Below are 13,484 nucleotides of genomic sequence, written 5' to 3' on the forward strand. Positions count from 1 at the left end.
AAATCGTTGCTATTGGTGATCTGTTGTAAGCTCTATGATTAATCCATTTACTTTTTTCCTTTTGCAGAGAAAGTATCACTCTGCAAAGGAAGCTTATGAACAGCTTTTGCAGATCGAAAACCTTCCTGCACAAGTAAAAGCAACTGTCTTACAGCAGTTAGGTATGTAAAATTAACTTTTATTTTTCCTCTGTGTTTCGTTTTTCCATCTTTGCCTTCAGCAGTGTTGTTTAAGGCTCCATTTCCAAACGAGTCTTAGACACACTGAGTATGATACGTGAGATTTTTCACCCAAAATAGAATATGTAAGAGTAGATAATAAAGTAAATAAGAGAGGAGGAAAATATTTTAATTAAACTTAGAAAATTAAAAGGCTTCTAGACTTACTGCAGTATGTGTGTTCCAGATTTTGGGCAATGAGGGGGTGGGCTTTCAGAGAAAGAGTGCAGCAGTTGGAATTCTGTGTTCTCTGTTCTGCCTCCAATAACGTCCCTTGAAAAGCCAGGCTAAATGCAGTAAACCAAAATACTCTTCTCTGTTGCAGACTAGAAGAACATGGCAATTGAAAAATTTAACTTTTCTTTCTCTCTAGTTTATGCTACGTAATGAAAACCCATTTCTGTAACTAAAAGGTTTATCATCAGATTCCATAAAAGAAAACACATAAAAAACTGAAAAGGAATTATTTTTTTAAAATTGTCATTTTCCATTTTTTATAGAAAGCTGCTAAATAATTTTTAGACCAAAATTTCTAGTGGATGGGTAGAATAAAACAGTTGTGTCCTATATACCTTATAAAATATTTCCAGAATATTTTGTTAAAATTGTTCAACCCAGTGCAAAACTTCTTCATTCACCTTCTCCATGTTCTTCATCTAATTTATTATTCTAAATATTAATTTAGCCTGCTTATGCCCATTTTTATTTTTTTTCCCTCTTTACATAGTGGTCATTTAACTCAGATTTGTAACTGGCACCAAGCTGTGGCCACAGTGCTTTCTTTTTTCTGTAATGCAGGTTGTGTGTGGATTTGGAGTGGGATATTTTTTCATCTGTGACAGAATGTCAAAATTGATGGGCTAATTTTGAGTCATCTGTGTATGAAATGAAAATGAAACTGTGGGAGGAATTCACTGCAGGACTCTGGGTGCTGCTCTTTTTGCTGTCACAGGACAGTGTTGCTTATATTTCAATAAGCCCTTTGAATTTATTTTTTTAGCTTGGTATTATGTCACCAAGCATAAATTGTCAGCACTTTCATCCAGAAGGGCTGTACATCTGATCAGTGGAAGACAGGCTTCTCAAAAGAGCTGACCAGTTCTTTTTCAGCTCTGTTTGATGTATGTTACCACAATAGAAGCAAAGGCACATGGCTGTATTCATAAAATCCTGCCACAGGTCTCTGTGTGAGCAGTAAGAGCAGTGACTTTGAGAATTGTCTGCTGTCTGAAAAGTGGATTAACTGTCTTTATTCAACCAGCATAGGTCAACCAGTTTTGTTGTGTGGGTAGCTTCTCTGTGGAGAAAGGGATAGAGTGGTCTTAACCAGAATATTCAAGGAATAATGCCATTTCTTCTCTGTTAACAGTGGTATTTATCAGAGTGTGGTGTTTATCGCAGGTTTAGTCTTTAGCAGCTGTGACTGTGGAGGAGAACCCTGTGATTCCCAGATAAACATATACCCAGTTGAGCTGATTGATGCTGACTAGCTCAGGTAGACATAATAGTAAGATCTGTACAGTTGGATAAGAGCAGTTTGTTTCTTCTTTTTTTTGCTGTTCCATTTGCTTTCCAGACAACAGTTCTCTTCACCATTTTGTCCAAAATTACATTAAATTAATGAGACTGAAGATCTAATCTGTCCCAGTATACTTTGTCCAGTTTTACTCAGCTGTTGCATAAGGAAGAGTGTAACAACAAAATAAGTGTCTGCTTAGAGGTTCCCAAAGCACTCTTCCATTAATTTTTGGCTAGGGGCATTCCTAGATGGTGTACATGTGACTGGATGAGACATCATGAGGTGCTGGAAGGGGGAAGAGGTTCATTTCCTCAAAAACAATGATGTTTACTGGGGAAAAGTGATTGCCACAGGTTCAACATGAGAGTGATAAGCATTAAAAAGGCCACTCTACACAAGCACATCAGAGGGATTTGTTCCAAATCACATTATAAAGACCTGGAAAAGAGCATGGAACATTTGTGAAGTGTGGACAAAATCCGTGGTTTTGTTTATTGTATTAAAAATGTCCCCAAGAGTGGAAGAGTGATCACTGTCCTGGTTAAGAGTTGGAGTTAGGTCTTCCAAGTGGGAAACTGCACAGCTTGCCAGGGGTTTTCCATCACTGCCTTTAGGTGTGTTCTTCACTTCATGCACAAGAGCAGATGTAGTTTCCTTTACCCGTGCTATTCTAGTGGAGAACTTTTGTTTGCTCTCCCTCTCTTGCTTTCTGCCTTTTTCACCTCCCTGCAGAGAAGGATAAAACTGGGAAGCAACCCTTGTTTCAGCAGTGAAACCAGACAGGGATTGCTGTTTCTCATTTCTGTCTCCTAGAAATAGATTTGTTCTTTTTATCAGTGAACCTCAATAAAGATCTCCTGAAGATACAGCATGTTATCTTTCAATCCAGCAAGGTTCTGATGAAACAGAAAATAGGCACATAACATTTCCAGCGATACAGGAAATTGTTTAATGTCTTTTTTTTTACTCTTGTTTGTAATCCCTGAACTATTACTTTCATCTCAGGCTTTGCCTGGCACAGCACCTGATACACATATCCTTAACGAACAGTTACACAGGTGAATTCTGATAACCAACCTCACATAAGCCTTTTTTCTTAAAGCATGAGTATCTTCTGTATTCTTAAGAACATCAGAGACTTGGGATTTGAATCAAAATCGTAGCTTGTTTACTAAGTTCATGACAGAAAGTTGTGTATGTTTTATGTCTCTGCAAAAATCCCTGGGTTTTTTTACTTCCTTTTTTTTTCCCTGATTGGTAGAGTTCTGACTTGATTGATCTTCAGTCATGATAAAGTACTTTTCAGTACTGTAACCTAACCTGGCTCCTAACCTGGCATTTTTTGCAGTCTATGAAATATTTGAACTACAACTTGTGACCACAGTTCCCAACTGATATTTCTTAAAATACCTCAGGCAGATGTTGTTCAGTAGATGTGATTTTATTTTTGATTGCTATTATTAAAGCTTGGAAGTTTGCAGAAATGTTGTGGTGTCTGTTGACAGCTGTGAGCCCAAGGAATAAAAAAACAAGCTGTATAGAACAGGTAGAATAAAATACTTAAGGTATAGTCTAATTACAGAGAGTGAAGTAAAGCTACAACTACTCTTCAGGTCAGTTCTCAGTCTTACCTACTTTGTCTGGCATTTCAGATGAGATCTGAATCTGATCCTTTGATACTACCTTGTAGTTAGACTTTATCAAAAAGCTTAGATAAGCTTAAGGTGCTGAAGTTTAGCTCACAGAGGTTTTAAATGAACGTACAGTGCAGCTTTGTGCACAATTCTGTAGGTAACTAGAGCTTTATACAAACCCTGGGTATTTTATGAAATTGGTATCATAGTGTCCCACAAGGGACCATTTATGGCTGAGAGACTGTAAACACATAGGGGCAGTCCTTTGTCACATCTTACACCTTGCCAGTGTTGGCTGAAAAGTAGTGGATTGTTAAAACAAACACATGGATATTGAGGGAACAGCAAGACATTGCTGAGCATTGTGGTACAATGTGATTTCAGCAAACAGGCTGCCTGCCACAAAGGGTTTCCTTGTTTGTACTCATTGTATGAACAGCACTGAGATGGTTTTGTGGCTGCTTGAAGGAATTCCATCTGAGCACAGAGGCAGATGAGGAGCAGCCTGAGAAGATGATGAAGGTGCTTTATTTGGAATGGTAACCAAGCCTTGCGTCAGTGCCAGAGCAGAGATGTGTTTTAATTGCATGTAAAATTCTGTTTGGGAGAAAGGATTGTGGGAGGCCTTTAAAGTGGGGATGAATAACTTGTCTAATGTAATGAAAGAAGAAAAGGCCTTTGAAAGAATATGATGTGTGGTTAGATGAATTTGTTATGTAGATGAGAGGTGATGGCATTTGTCAAGGTGAACAGGAAGGATGTTGTAGTAATGAAGATGAAATGACAGTGTAAGAAAGCTTTAAGTGGAGATGCAAAATATCTTAGTCAAAATGTAGATACAGGTCAAATATGAGAATTTAGAAGAAAAGGAGTAAACATAATGTGTAGATATTATATATGTTATATATATATCACATAATTGATATGTATGACAGAGAGAATGGTGGTGGCATTTTTCAGTGTCTGGGTAGGTATCTGTGTTCAGAGGAGGAGAGAGTATACATTTTCAGATTCACTTTTTGTATTAGAAGATTGAGCAGTTCATAATTATGCTACTAATCTCATAGAAAATTATTTAAACAAAAAAAATCCTTTAACAGTACATTCATAATATTATATGTAAGTGATGTTATTGTTTGGTATTCCTGTTTTTAAAGAGACACCAATGCTATCCATATCCTGCTGTGCCAAAGTATTAAATGGTCCTGGGGAATTTCACTTCTACCATTTATGGATTCTTTTTGTAGGCTGGATGCATCACACCGTGGATCAGCTTGGAGACAAGGCAACCAAGGAAAGCTATGCTATACAGTATCTCCAGAAATCTCTAGAAGCAGATCCAAATTCTGGTCAATCCTGGTATTTCCTTGGAAGGTGAGAAAAGACTTTGTAGACACTGTAACTAGATTTGTAAATTTTTTTGAGGATACTCATTATTGTGGGTATTTTACACTGTTTTTCTTCTTAATCCTTTCAGAGGAAAATTGAAGGGAAAGGATATATGAATGTACTGGAGTCTTACATTTTCTGGGAAGTGTATAAAAAGACAAGGTGCTAACATATTTGGGATGAATATAGATTAGAAACTGAAATTAAGTATGTTACCCAAGTGGTCCTGCTTTTTTTGTAGTTATTATTCAGTCTGCACATTTACAGTAATCTGAATATGCCCTGCCTGGTTTTACCTGTTTCTCCTCTTCCTCCCACATCTTCTATTCTCTCTCTCTTTTTTGTAAATTGTTACTTTTTCCATACCTTTTTCACAGTTCTTTTGCTCTTCATTTTCTCAGAATCCCCCTTCTAATCTCAATCAGCTTTTGCACTAAAATACAAATATTTTCCTAGGTATACATCCATTTATAAAGTACATACAGTGCAACTGTCCATTAGGCCAAGATAGCTCAGACTAATCTATTCTAATTTCTATTTAAGTGTTCTGTAATTTTTTACTTTAAGACAGTAACATACTCCCAGATGTAAGTCATATCGATTGAATGAGTTTTCTTGGTCTCCTGTTTAAGACAATAGAGTACTTTACACAAACCAGCAGTAACTATTGAAATAATCAGGTTTTGGAGAAATCTTTGAGGACAATTCAAGTCCATATGAGAACAGACCAGTTCTGTTGAGAAATACAGCAGAAAAGAATGAGGCAAAAATAATATCCTGGCCTCAGTATCTTCCAGGTGATGTTCTTGGAGATTCTGATCAAATACAACTGGAACCTATTTTTGGTTTTGTCATGCCAATCCCATTCTTCCCACTGTTCCTGTAGGACAGGGCTCTTCAGCCAGCTGAGGGAGTGTGTGCAGGCCGAGGGAAGGACACCAGCACTGAAGGGCAAAGGGCAGATGTGGAGGGAAAAGGGAAGGGAAGCCAGGGATCACCTGGCTCATCTGATCTTCCACTGGACTGAAATCCTGTTTTTCCTTCAGTAGTCCCATTCCACATGCTGTGAGTTGAGTTCTTAGGTGGCAGGACAGAGCCAGGACTCCATGAACTGTTTGTGTGCAGCTGCTCTGCTCCAGCTCCTGCGGTGCCACAGCTTACACATGGTCACAGTGAAACCCAGGACTGTGCAGACAAGGGGGGGAAATGCAGGAAATAGGGTGGAAAATTTAGTTGGAGCATCTCTTGTATTTTGCAGGGAGGATTAGAGCAAAAATGCTTCTGTGCCCCGTTTTTCCATTGCATACGGTGGCAGAAGAGGAAAGAAAGTGTGTTATGGGGTTGTGCATTTACTTTTTCCTTCTTCATGTACTCCCTTGTGTAATTCCTTCCTCTGCTGGTAGTTGGTTTAAATCTACCTTCAAAAACATATCACCACCACCCTCCTCTCCACTGGAAAAACTCCATCACCCTAAGTTTTGTTGGGGGCCTCGTGTCAGTGCTGTTCTAATGAGAGGCTTTATGTATCTGATAAGCAAGCAGAGTGAAGCATGTCTATTGGAAATTGGGTTAGACTGTAATTAAAATGATCTTCTGAAACACTGTATTCAGGCTTCATGGATGTTTTTAGGCAAAGTAATGCTGTATTTTATTGTATTCCTTTCCTAGTGTGCCTCAAAAATACTTGAAATCGAGTGTAGCATGTTTGACAAACCTTTGCCTGTACTGTTCTGCTTGGTTTTTATTTTTTACTAGAATAAATTTTCTATTGATGCTATTTATGTGTTTTGAAAGTTGTCAGTTATTTTTACAACAGTGAAACTTGTTACAAACAACATAAGACACAGCTGTTACAGATTAAACTAGTAAATGTATATATACAGATATTTGATCTTGGCTTTATTTGAAGCTTTTGATTTTAAAACAGTGGGTAATTATTCCCTGTGGTATAATTGTAGTTCCCTTTAATGCCAGAATACCTTTGAATTTGTATGTGAAAAATACTAAAGTAAGAAATTATAAAAACATTCAGAGTAGCACAATTTGGTGATCTGTATGTGCAGTACAAGTAACTGGTTTGTTTTTCATTAATTGAATATTATTGAGATGCAAGAAATGCACATAAAAAGCTTCCCAGGCAATCAAGAACCATCCTCACTGAGTTGGTCAATATCTCCCAATAATTCTGTCTTGCAGAACGTTAAGTTTTATAACCATTTGTTTGATGAAATAGGTAACTTAGTTGTTTCTTTATAATGCTGTCTGTAGATAAACATTGTTCTCATTGACTGATAAGCTATCACAAGGGAAAGGCATGTAAGTCTTTTGAATATGGTGTGACTGTTTTCCTTACAAACACAGTGATCTTGGGTTTAAGTAGTTTCGGTGTACTTCTCAAATGTATAATTAGTAATACATGTTAAGATGTTTTAGTCTGCTTATGTCTGGCATTCAGAAACAGCGAGTGATGAGTGTGTGTGTTTGCATGACTTAACGTTTATCAAATCAGTCGTGGTCAGCCATCCTCAATGATTACCTTCTATAAATATTACCAAAGTTCTTTTTCTCTCCTCCTAGGTGCTATTCAAGTATTGGGAAAGTTCAGGATGCCTTTATATCTTATAGGCAATCTATTGATAAATCAGAAGCAAGTGCAGATACATGGTGTTCTATAGGGTAAGGACGATACAGGGTAATACAGTGGTATTATTCCATGCTAATATATATATAAATAAAGAATATCAGCTTTTTAACTATTCTGTGTACTGAGTGACTGTAAAGCTTTTTTCAATTTATACCTTCATGTTGTCAGACTTGTCTGATATGAAGTTTAAATAATGAATTTATATTTATTTTCTCAATCCTTTAAAATACTGAATATACTGCATATAGATGAATTTTGCATGTTAAAATTGTATACATTGTTTTCTGTGGTTTATATGTTGCCAAAGTTTATTGGGGGGGGAGGAGGATGTGTATTATTTGGGTTGTTTGTATTTTGACTTTGTTATTAATTCTCCACTTCACTAATCTTTCTATTCAGTGTGCTGTACCAACAGCAAAATCAGCCTATGGATGCTTTACAGGCCTATATCTGTGCTGTACAATTGGACCATGGCCATGCTGCAGCCTGGATGGACCTAGGCACACTCTATGAGTCCTGCAACCAGCCTCAGGATGCCATTAAATGCTACTTAAATGCAACTAGGAGCAAAAATTGTAGTAATACCTCTGCACTTGCAGCACGGATAAAGTATTTACAGGTAAAACTAATGTTTTTAAGAAGGGGGAAATAACTCTTCCAAATACACAGCGGAGGGGAGGGGAGAAGTAACACACAAGTTTAACTTGAAATTGTTTGTGGTGTGTATAACCTGTTTTCATGTGTATTGTAAGCATATCATAGCCTGTAATATTTTATTTCTTCATTTTTAAGTGGAACTTAATTCCTTATAAACCCTATTTTGCACATTTAATCAAAACATACTGTTTTACATCACTTTGCTTTTTTTCTTTGTATTGTCTACATTTTTAAGTTCTCATAACATATAGTGAGAATACGCACACACTATCTTTTCACTCTTGTTTGCAATTTCAGAAAAAAAAAGGAATTATGAGACCTCTGAATCCAGAGCTCATCTTTGTTCTGATTCTCACAAAGGTTTATATTCTGGTTACCCTCTTTATACTTAGCACCTTTCTAAAACCCCAAATTTTAAATCTGTCCTCTCTTTAAGACATAATTAGCTACAGCATTTAGGAAGATTTCATGGACTTGCTCTTACTAAAGTAGGCTTGTGTTAAATTTGCTTTTTACATAATTTTTCCTAGGCTCAGTTGTGTAACCTTCCACAAGGTAGTCTACAGAATAAAACTAAATTACTTCCTAGTATTGAGGAGGCATGGAGCCTACCAATCCCCGCAGAGCTTACCTCCAGGCAGGGTGCCATGAACACAGCACAGCAGGTGAGAAGTTGGGTTATGTTCTGCAGGTGCCCAGCTTTAAGGGTTCTTTACAATCGGTAGTGGTCAAGCTTATTTTATTGAGCACAGGATTGGCTTTTATTTAAAAAAAGGCCTTTGATTTATTTGCAAAGGGATATTAGATCAAGAAGCTCCCTACAATGTGGGAGAAGTATGGGGGTACCAATTTAGAACCTTTGTGGATTTTCATGATTTTAAAAGGTTTCATCTTAAATAGAAATGCTGCAGTGGTTTAATAATCCCGTGAAAGGTACACATTCCTCCATTGATGACCATATGGAAACTGATTTTTCAGTTATTGAGATCAGCTTCAGAATATCTACTCGGCCCTTTTAAAACGTGTGGGCTGTTAAAATTATAAAATTTAAAGGAAAGCATTAAGAATATATAGAACCATATTTTTGTCTTCCTTCTGTGATTCTTAGGCTTGTAAACCTCATCATCCAAATACTGAACCTGTACTAGGCCTCACTCAAACACCAATTTCACAGCAATCCTTGCCACTACACATGATTCCTTCTAGCCAAGTAGATGACCTGACCAGTCCTGCCAAGAGGAAAAGAACATCTAGTCCAACAAAGGTATATATTCCGATGAACTAGAGCCCCCTACCAAAATTATATGGAAATATGTATTCAAATGATGCAGCATGCACAGAATTTGTGCTGTAAATTTTAATCCTTTGGCATCAAGGTGGGGAATGTTTTTAGAAATTTTAAAAAGGATTTTTTCAGTGATGTGTTTAATCAGATTCCAGTTCAGACATATGGGCAGTGCAGGTCAGTGGCACTATACTGCAGTCATAGATAGCTGTGTAAGGGAAGAAGTACAATTGTAGTCTGATGGTGGAGAGGGAGACAATCATGTCATCCTGTCTATTGCCTTTGCTTATATTTAGAATTCAAGTGTTTCATCATCATGTAATAGTGTTACAGTAGATAAAGTATTCAGTTTTAAAAGTAGCATACATTTAAGTTAATTGCATAATTTGATTTGCTTGTTTCTCGTTATGATATTGGGTATCATTAACTTTTTCCTCAGACTACTCTGATACTGTTGGGAATGGTAGAATGAGACTTGGTGTATTTTAGTGTATTCTTTGTTTATATTGTTATCCTTGAAACAATGACTAGTTCTTTCATAAGCAAGATAAAATCTAGATAGTAAAAGAAATTAGGTTGACCCTTTGATAGTCACACATTTTAATGTAATGTTTTCTCTCAGAATACTTCAGATGTTTGGAGCAGTGGCCATACAGTGTCACATCCTCCTGTACAGCAACAAATTCATTCTTGGTGCTTGACACCACAGAAATTACAGGTAGGTATGGAAGATCTTCAGAAGCTCTGATATATTTTTTGTTCCTTTCCTTTTTCCTTTTAAGAAAATAAATCCGGGGCATGTTTTAGTTTCACATTTCTGAAATTCAGTGTGAAATACTTCCCAAATAATTCCCAGGGTGTAGTTCAAGTTGTTCTAATATTTATGGCTTCTCTAGGTGAGATTAGTTCTGTAGTAAAATAAATGATCTCTGGCAGAAACTGAACACTTACATTGTATGAATTCTATAATTTATAAGGTAAGAACATACAGTAGCTCTTTTTTCTTACAATGTTTTAAAGATAGGTATGCAAATTGTCACACTTTCATGCCAAGTGAGTTCTGTGAGTTGCTGTAATGTGGGGGATATTGAAAGAGGTGTAGAAGTATTGTAATATAATCTTCTTTTCCTCTGAGGTAGCTTCTTGTCTCAAACTGCATAAACAAACAACCACATTCTACAGAATGCAATTACTCAAATGAAATCTGGTACTGCTTTTCTGTCTTTATGTCATCTAATACAGTTATATGAAATGATCAATTTTAGTTTGGAAATCTTATTTCAGGTATTTTTTGTTATGATATTTTGTTGTCTCTTCAGTTCATTAGTGCATGCTGTGAACTTCAGCAGGAATTCCATATTTTGAAAATCAGGCCTAGCTGGAAACTTTCACCCATGTATTGCAGATACTGCTTTGCATGCAAAGAAAAATAGAAGGGAACACAGTGCAGATGCAGACAAGGCATTCTGATTGACTGAGCAGTGTTCTCCTCAATTCCAGTATAGTTCTTCAGCTGTTTCTCTGAACAATATTGGCTTTATTATACTGTATAATTTTCCCTTCCCTCTTCCTCCCACCTCCCCACCGCTTTGGTCCTTCCTCAGTCATTCTTCTGGATCTCTCCCTCTCCAAGCATTCTCATTATTTCTCTCTGCTCATTTTACATCCTGCTACTTTTTCCCCCTTTTCACTTTCACCTTTTTCCAGATCCAACTTCCTCCTCTAAGCAGAACCTAAGTTCTGTGTACACTTGCTGGACTTGCTGGCAATAGCTTGACCAAATTCCAGCATATATGAATAGGAAAGCCAAAAACAGATGGTAAAAGAGGAGAGTGAATAAAACCTTTATTACATCTTCGAAGTTGGCAGCTTAGAGGCTGGATGGATATGGCATGTTATATATACATATATAACATACATGTATTTCTGTCTTACTCATTGCAGTCCCTTCCAGAGGGACTTCAGAATGGAAGCTACTGTTAATCCAGGGAGCTTGGCATGAACATCCTGTTTTTAAGTCATACCACTTGAAAGCAGCAGACTTACTGGTAGAATGATGGGATGTGCTGAGTAGCTAAAAATGAATAAAAAGATCAAATCTTTTGGTAACAGACACTTAAATTTATCAGCTGCAAACAAGATCAGTATTGTAACAAGATATTGCGCTCTCTAATTAAGTTACATAGTTTTCTGGGTTTGTTTTTTATATTTTCTGAAGAAATTTTCGTGTGTGAATATAGGTTTAATTAACTTTGTGATGAACAGTATTAATAAAAGAATAGCACAGTACAAAAAGGTGCTAAAGTATACATAATTACGATAAGAATTCCATATAATCATACTTGAATGTAGTTTTCTTTTACGGTACCAGCACACTTAATTTTAGTGTGGTAATAATAATTATACGCTCAAATAATTTACAGAGTCTCTTCAGTTTTAGTAACTGGTGATAAGGTTTGGTTCCAGAATAGTGTAAGGAAAGATGTTTCAGTCTGCAGCAGAAATCTCAGAATTGTTTTCAGCTTTATAAGTCTTGCCTTCGTGGGTACTTTTTAATATTGTATGCAAGAAAGTTATTAAAAAGCCCATGCAATTTTAACAATTCTGAACCACACTGCTGTTTTTTTAGCACTTGGAACAGCTGCGTGCAAACCGAAATAATCTAAATCCAGCACAGAAACTTATGCTGGAACAGCTGGAGAGTCAGTTTGTCTTGATGCAGCAACACCAGCAGGTGAGAACAAAAATATTTTTTCTCTTTTACAAGACTTTTCTCAGTAATGGTGCCTGTTGTGTTTCTTGAATTCTGAATAATTTCTGTTGTACAGAGTTCTCGTGCCTTTTGCTGCGTTGCATTAATTTATCTTTTCTTGTATAAAGTACAGTTGTGGATTAGCAGTTGAAACATAATGGGCTTAGCTGTGTTTTATTATAGGGCTGCCAGATAATGTAAAAATTTTCAAGCCACACTTTTCAACTGAAGTGAGTGGACACATCTGAAAGGAGTCTTACTTGAAAAATACACAGTCATAGTGAGCGGTACTGCAGGATCTCTCTCCTCCTGTCCTTGTTCACTTCTCTCTCTCTCTCTCAGTGTCCAGTTTCAGCAGTAAAATACTCAAACTGAAGGGCTCAGAAGAAAAGTGTGCTGATAGCTTTACCTTCAAATTTACTCAGCACTTTCATGAGCATGACAGTCATCTCGGTTCTCAAAAGCAACCGTGAAGATGTGTCAAATTGGAATTGGCCAGTGCAGTAAAAGTACACAAACATTGCATGATCCTTACTTTCTGAATTCTGCAGCCAACATTCTTGTGCTTTGTTCCCGTTCCGTTAGATGAGACAAACAGGAGTTGCACAGGTACGATCTACTGGAATTCCTAATGGGCCAACAGCTGATTCATCACTGCCTACAAACTCTGTCTCTGGCCAGCAGCCGCAGGTTGCTCTGACCAGAGTGCCTAACGTCGCTCAGCGTGGAATCCGTCCCGCCTGCCCGGGGCAGCCCATGGCTAATGGACCCTTTCCAGCAGGCCCCGTTCCCTGCAGCACAGCAAGAACGCTGGGTAGTACAGACACTATTTTGATAGGCAATAATCACATAACAGAAAGTGGAAGTAATGGAAACGTGCCTTACCCGCAGCGAAACGCACTCACTCTACCTCATAACCGCACAAACCTGACCAGCAGCGCAGAGGAGCCGTGGAAAAACCAACTATCTAACTCCACTCAGGTACAGCTTCAGTTTGCTCATAGAGTGCACTAAGGGGGCTTCAAGAGCAAGGCACTGCCTGAAGTCTGTCATTTGTAAATGCACGTTTTCTAGAGTTGACGACCTAGATGCAAATAAAACATACACTAGGCTTTACGTTACTTTTTATTGTTGAAAATCTATGTATTAAATCAACTCCTTTCAGGATAAAGGAAATGATGATAAATCAAAGAGGGCAGTTCCATACTGCTCAGCTGCCTGCCTTTGCAGAAAACTTTCTTAAAAATGAATTCTTGTACGTCTTTTTGTTGCTTCTTTAATGTGAAACGTCGTGACTTTGTTTTTCATGTAGGAGGAACGTGCATATGTCATGGGAAGCTGAATGTCATAGTTGTTTTTGACATTACATTGTTGCCATGATGTAAT

At 37.3% G+C, this 13,484-nt stretch overlaps 1 protein-coding gene across 11 annotated transcripts in view; it reads left to right on the forward strand.

Moving 5' to 3' along the window:
• KDM6A (lysine demethylase 6A) overlaps positions 1–13,484 on the forward strand; it is a 151,770-nt gene that overhangs the window by 98,981 nt on the left and 39,305 nt on the right. For 5 of the 11 annotated variants that reach the window (XM_051770869.1, XM_051770870.1, XM_051770868.1 and 2 more), the window contains 9 exons: positions 68–161; positions 4,619–4,745; positions 7,338–7,436; positions 7,804–8,023; positions 8,592–8,726; positions 9,170–9,325; positions 9,969–10,064; positions 11,976–12,080; positions 12,684–13,079. In XM_051770869.1, coding sequence (XP_051626829.1) covers positions 68–161; positions 4,619–4,745; positions 7,338–7,436; positions 7,804–8,023; positions 8,592–8,726; positions 9,170–9,325; positions 9,969–10,064; positions 11,976–12,080; positions 12,684–13,079 — 1,428 coding nt within the window. The remainder of the gene's footprint in view (positions 1–67; positions 162–4,618; positions 4,746–7,337; positions 7,437–7,803; positions 8,024–8,591; positions 8,727–9,169; positions 9,326–9,968; positions 10,065–11,975; positions 12,081–12,683; positions 13,080–13,484) is intronic. The other 6 variants (XM_051770874.1, XM_051770876.1, XM_051770872.1 and 3 more) reach the window with 3 other exon arrangements.

The sequence above is a fragment of the Manacus candei genome, unplaced genomic scaffold, assembly GCF_025592945.1.
Source record: "Manacus candei isolate 608988 ecotype Guabito, Panama unplaced genomic scaffold, ASM2559294v1 h1tg000126l, whole genome shotgun sequence".
In the NCBI taxonomy this organism is placed as follows: Eukaryota; Metazoa; Chordata; class Aves; order Passeriformes; family Pipridae; genus Manacus; species Manacus candei.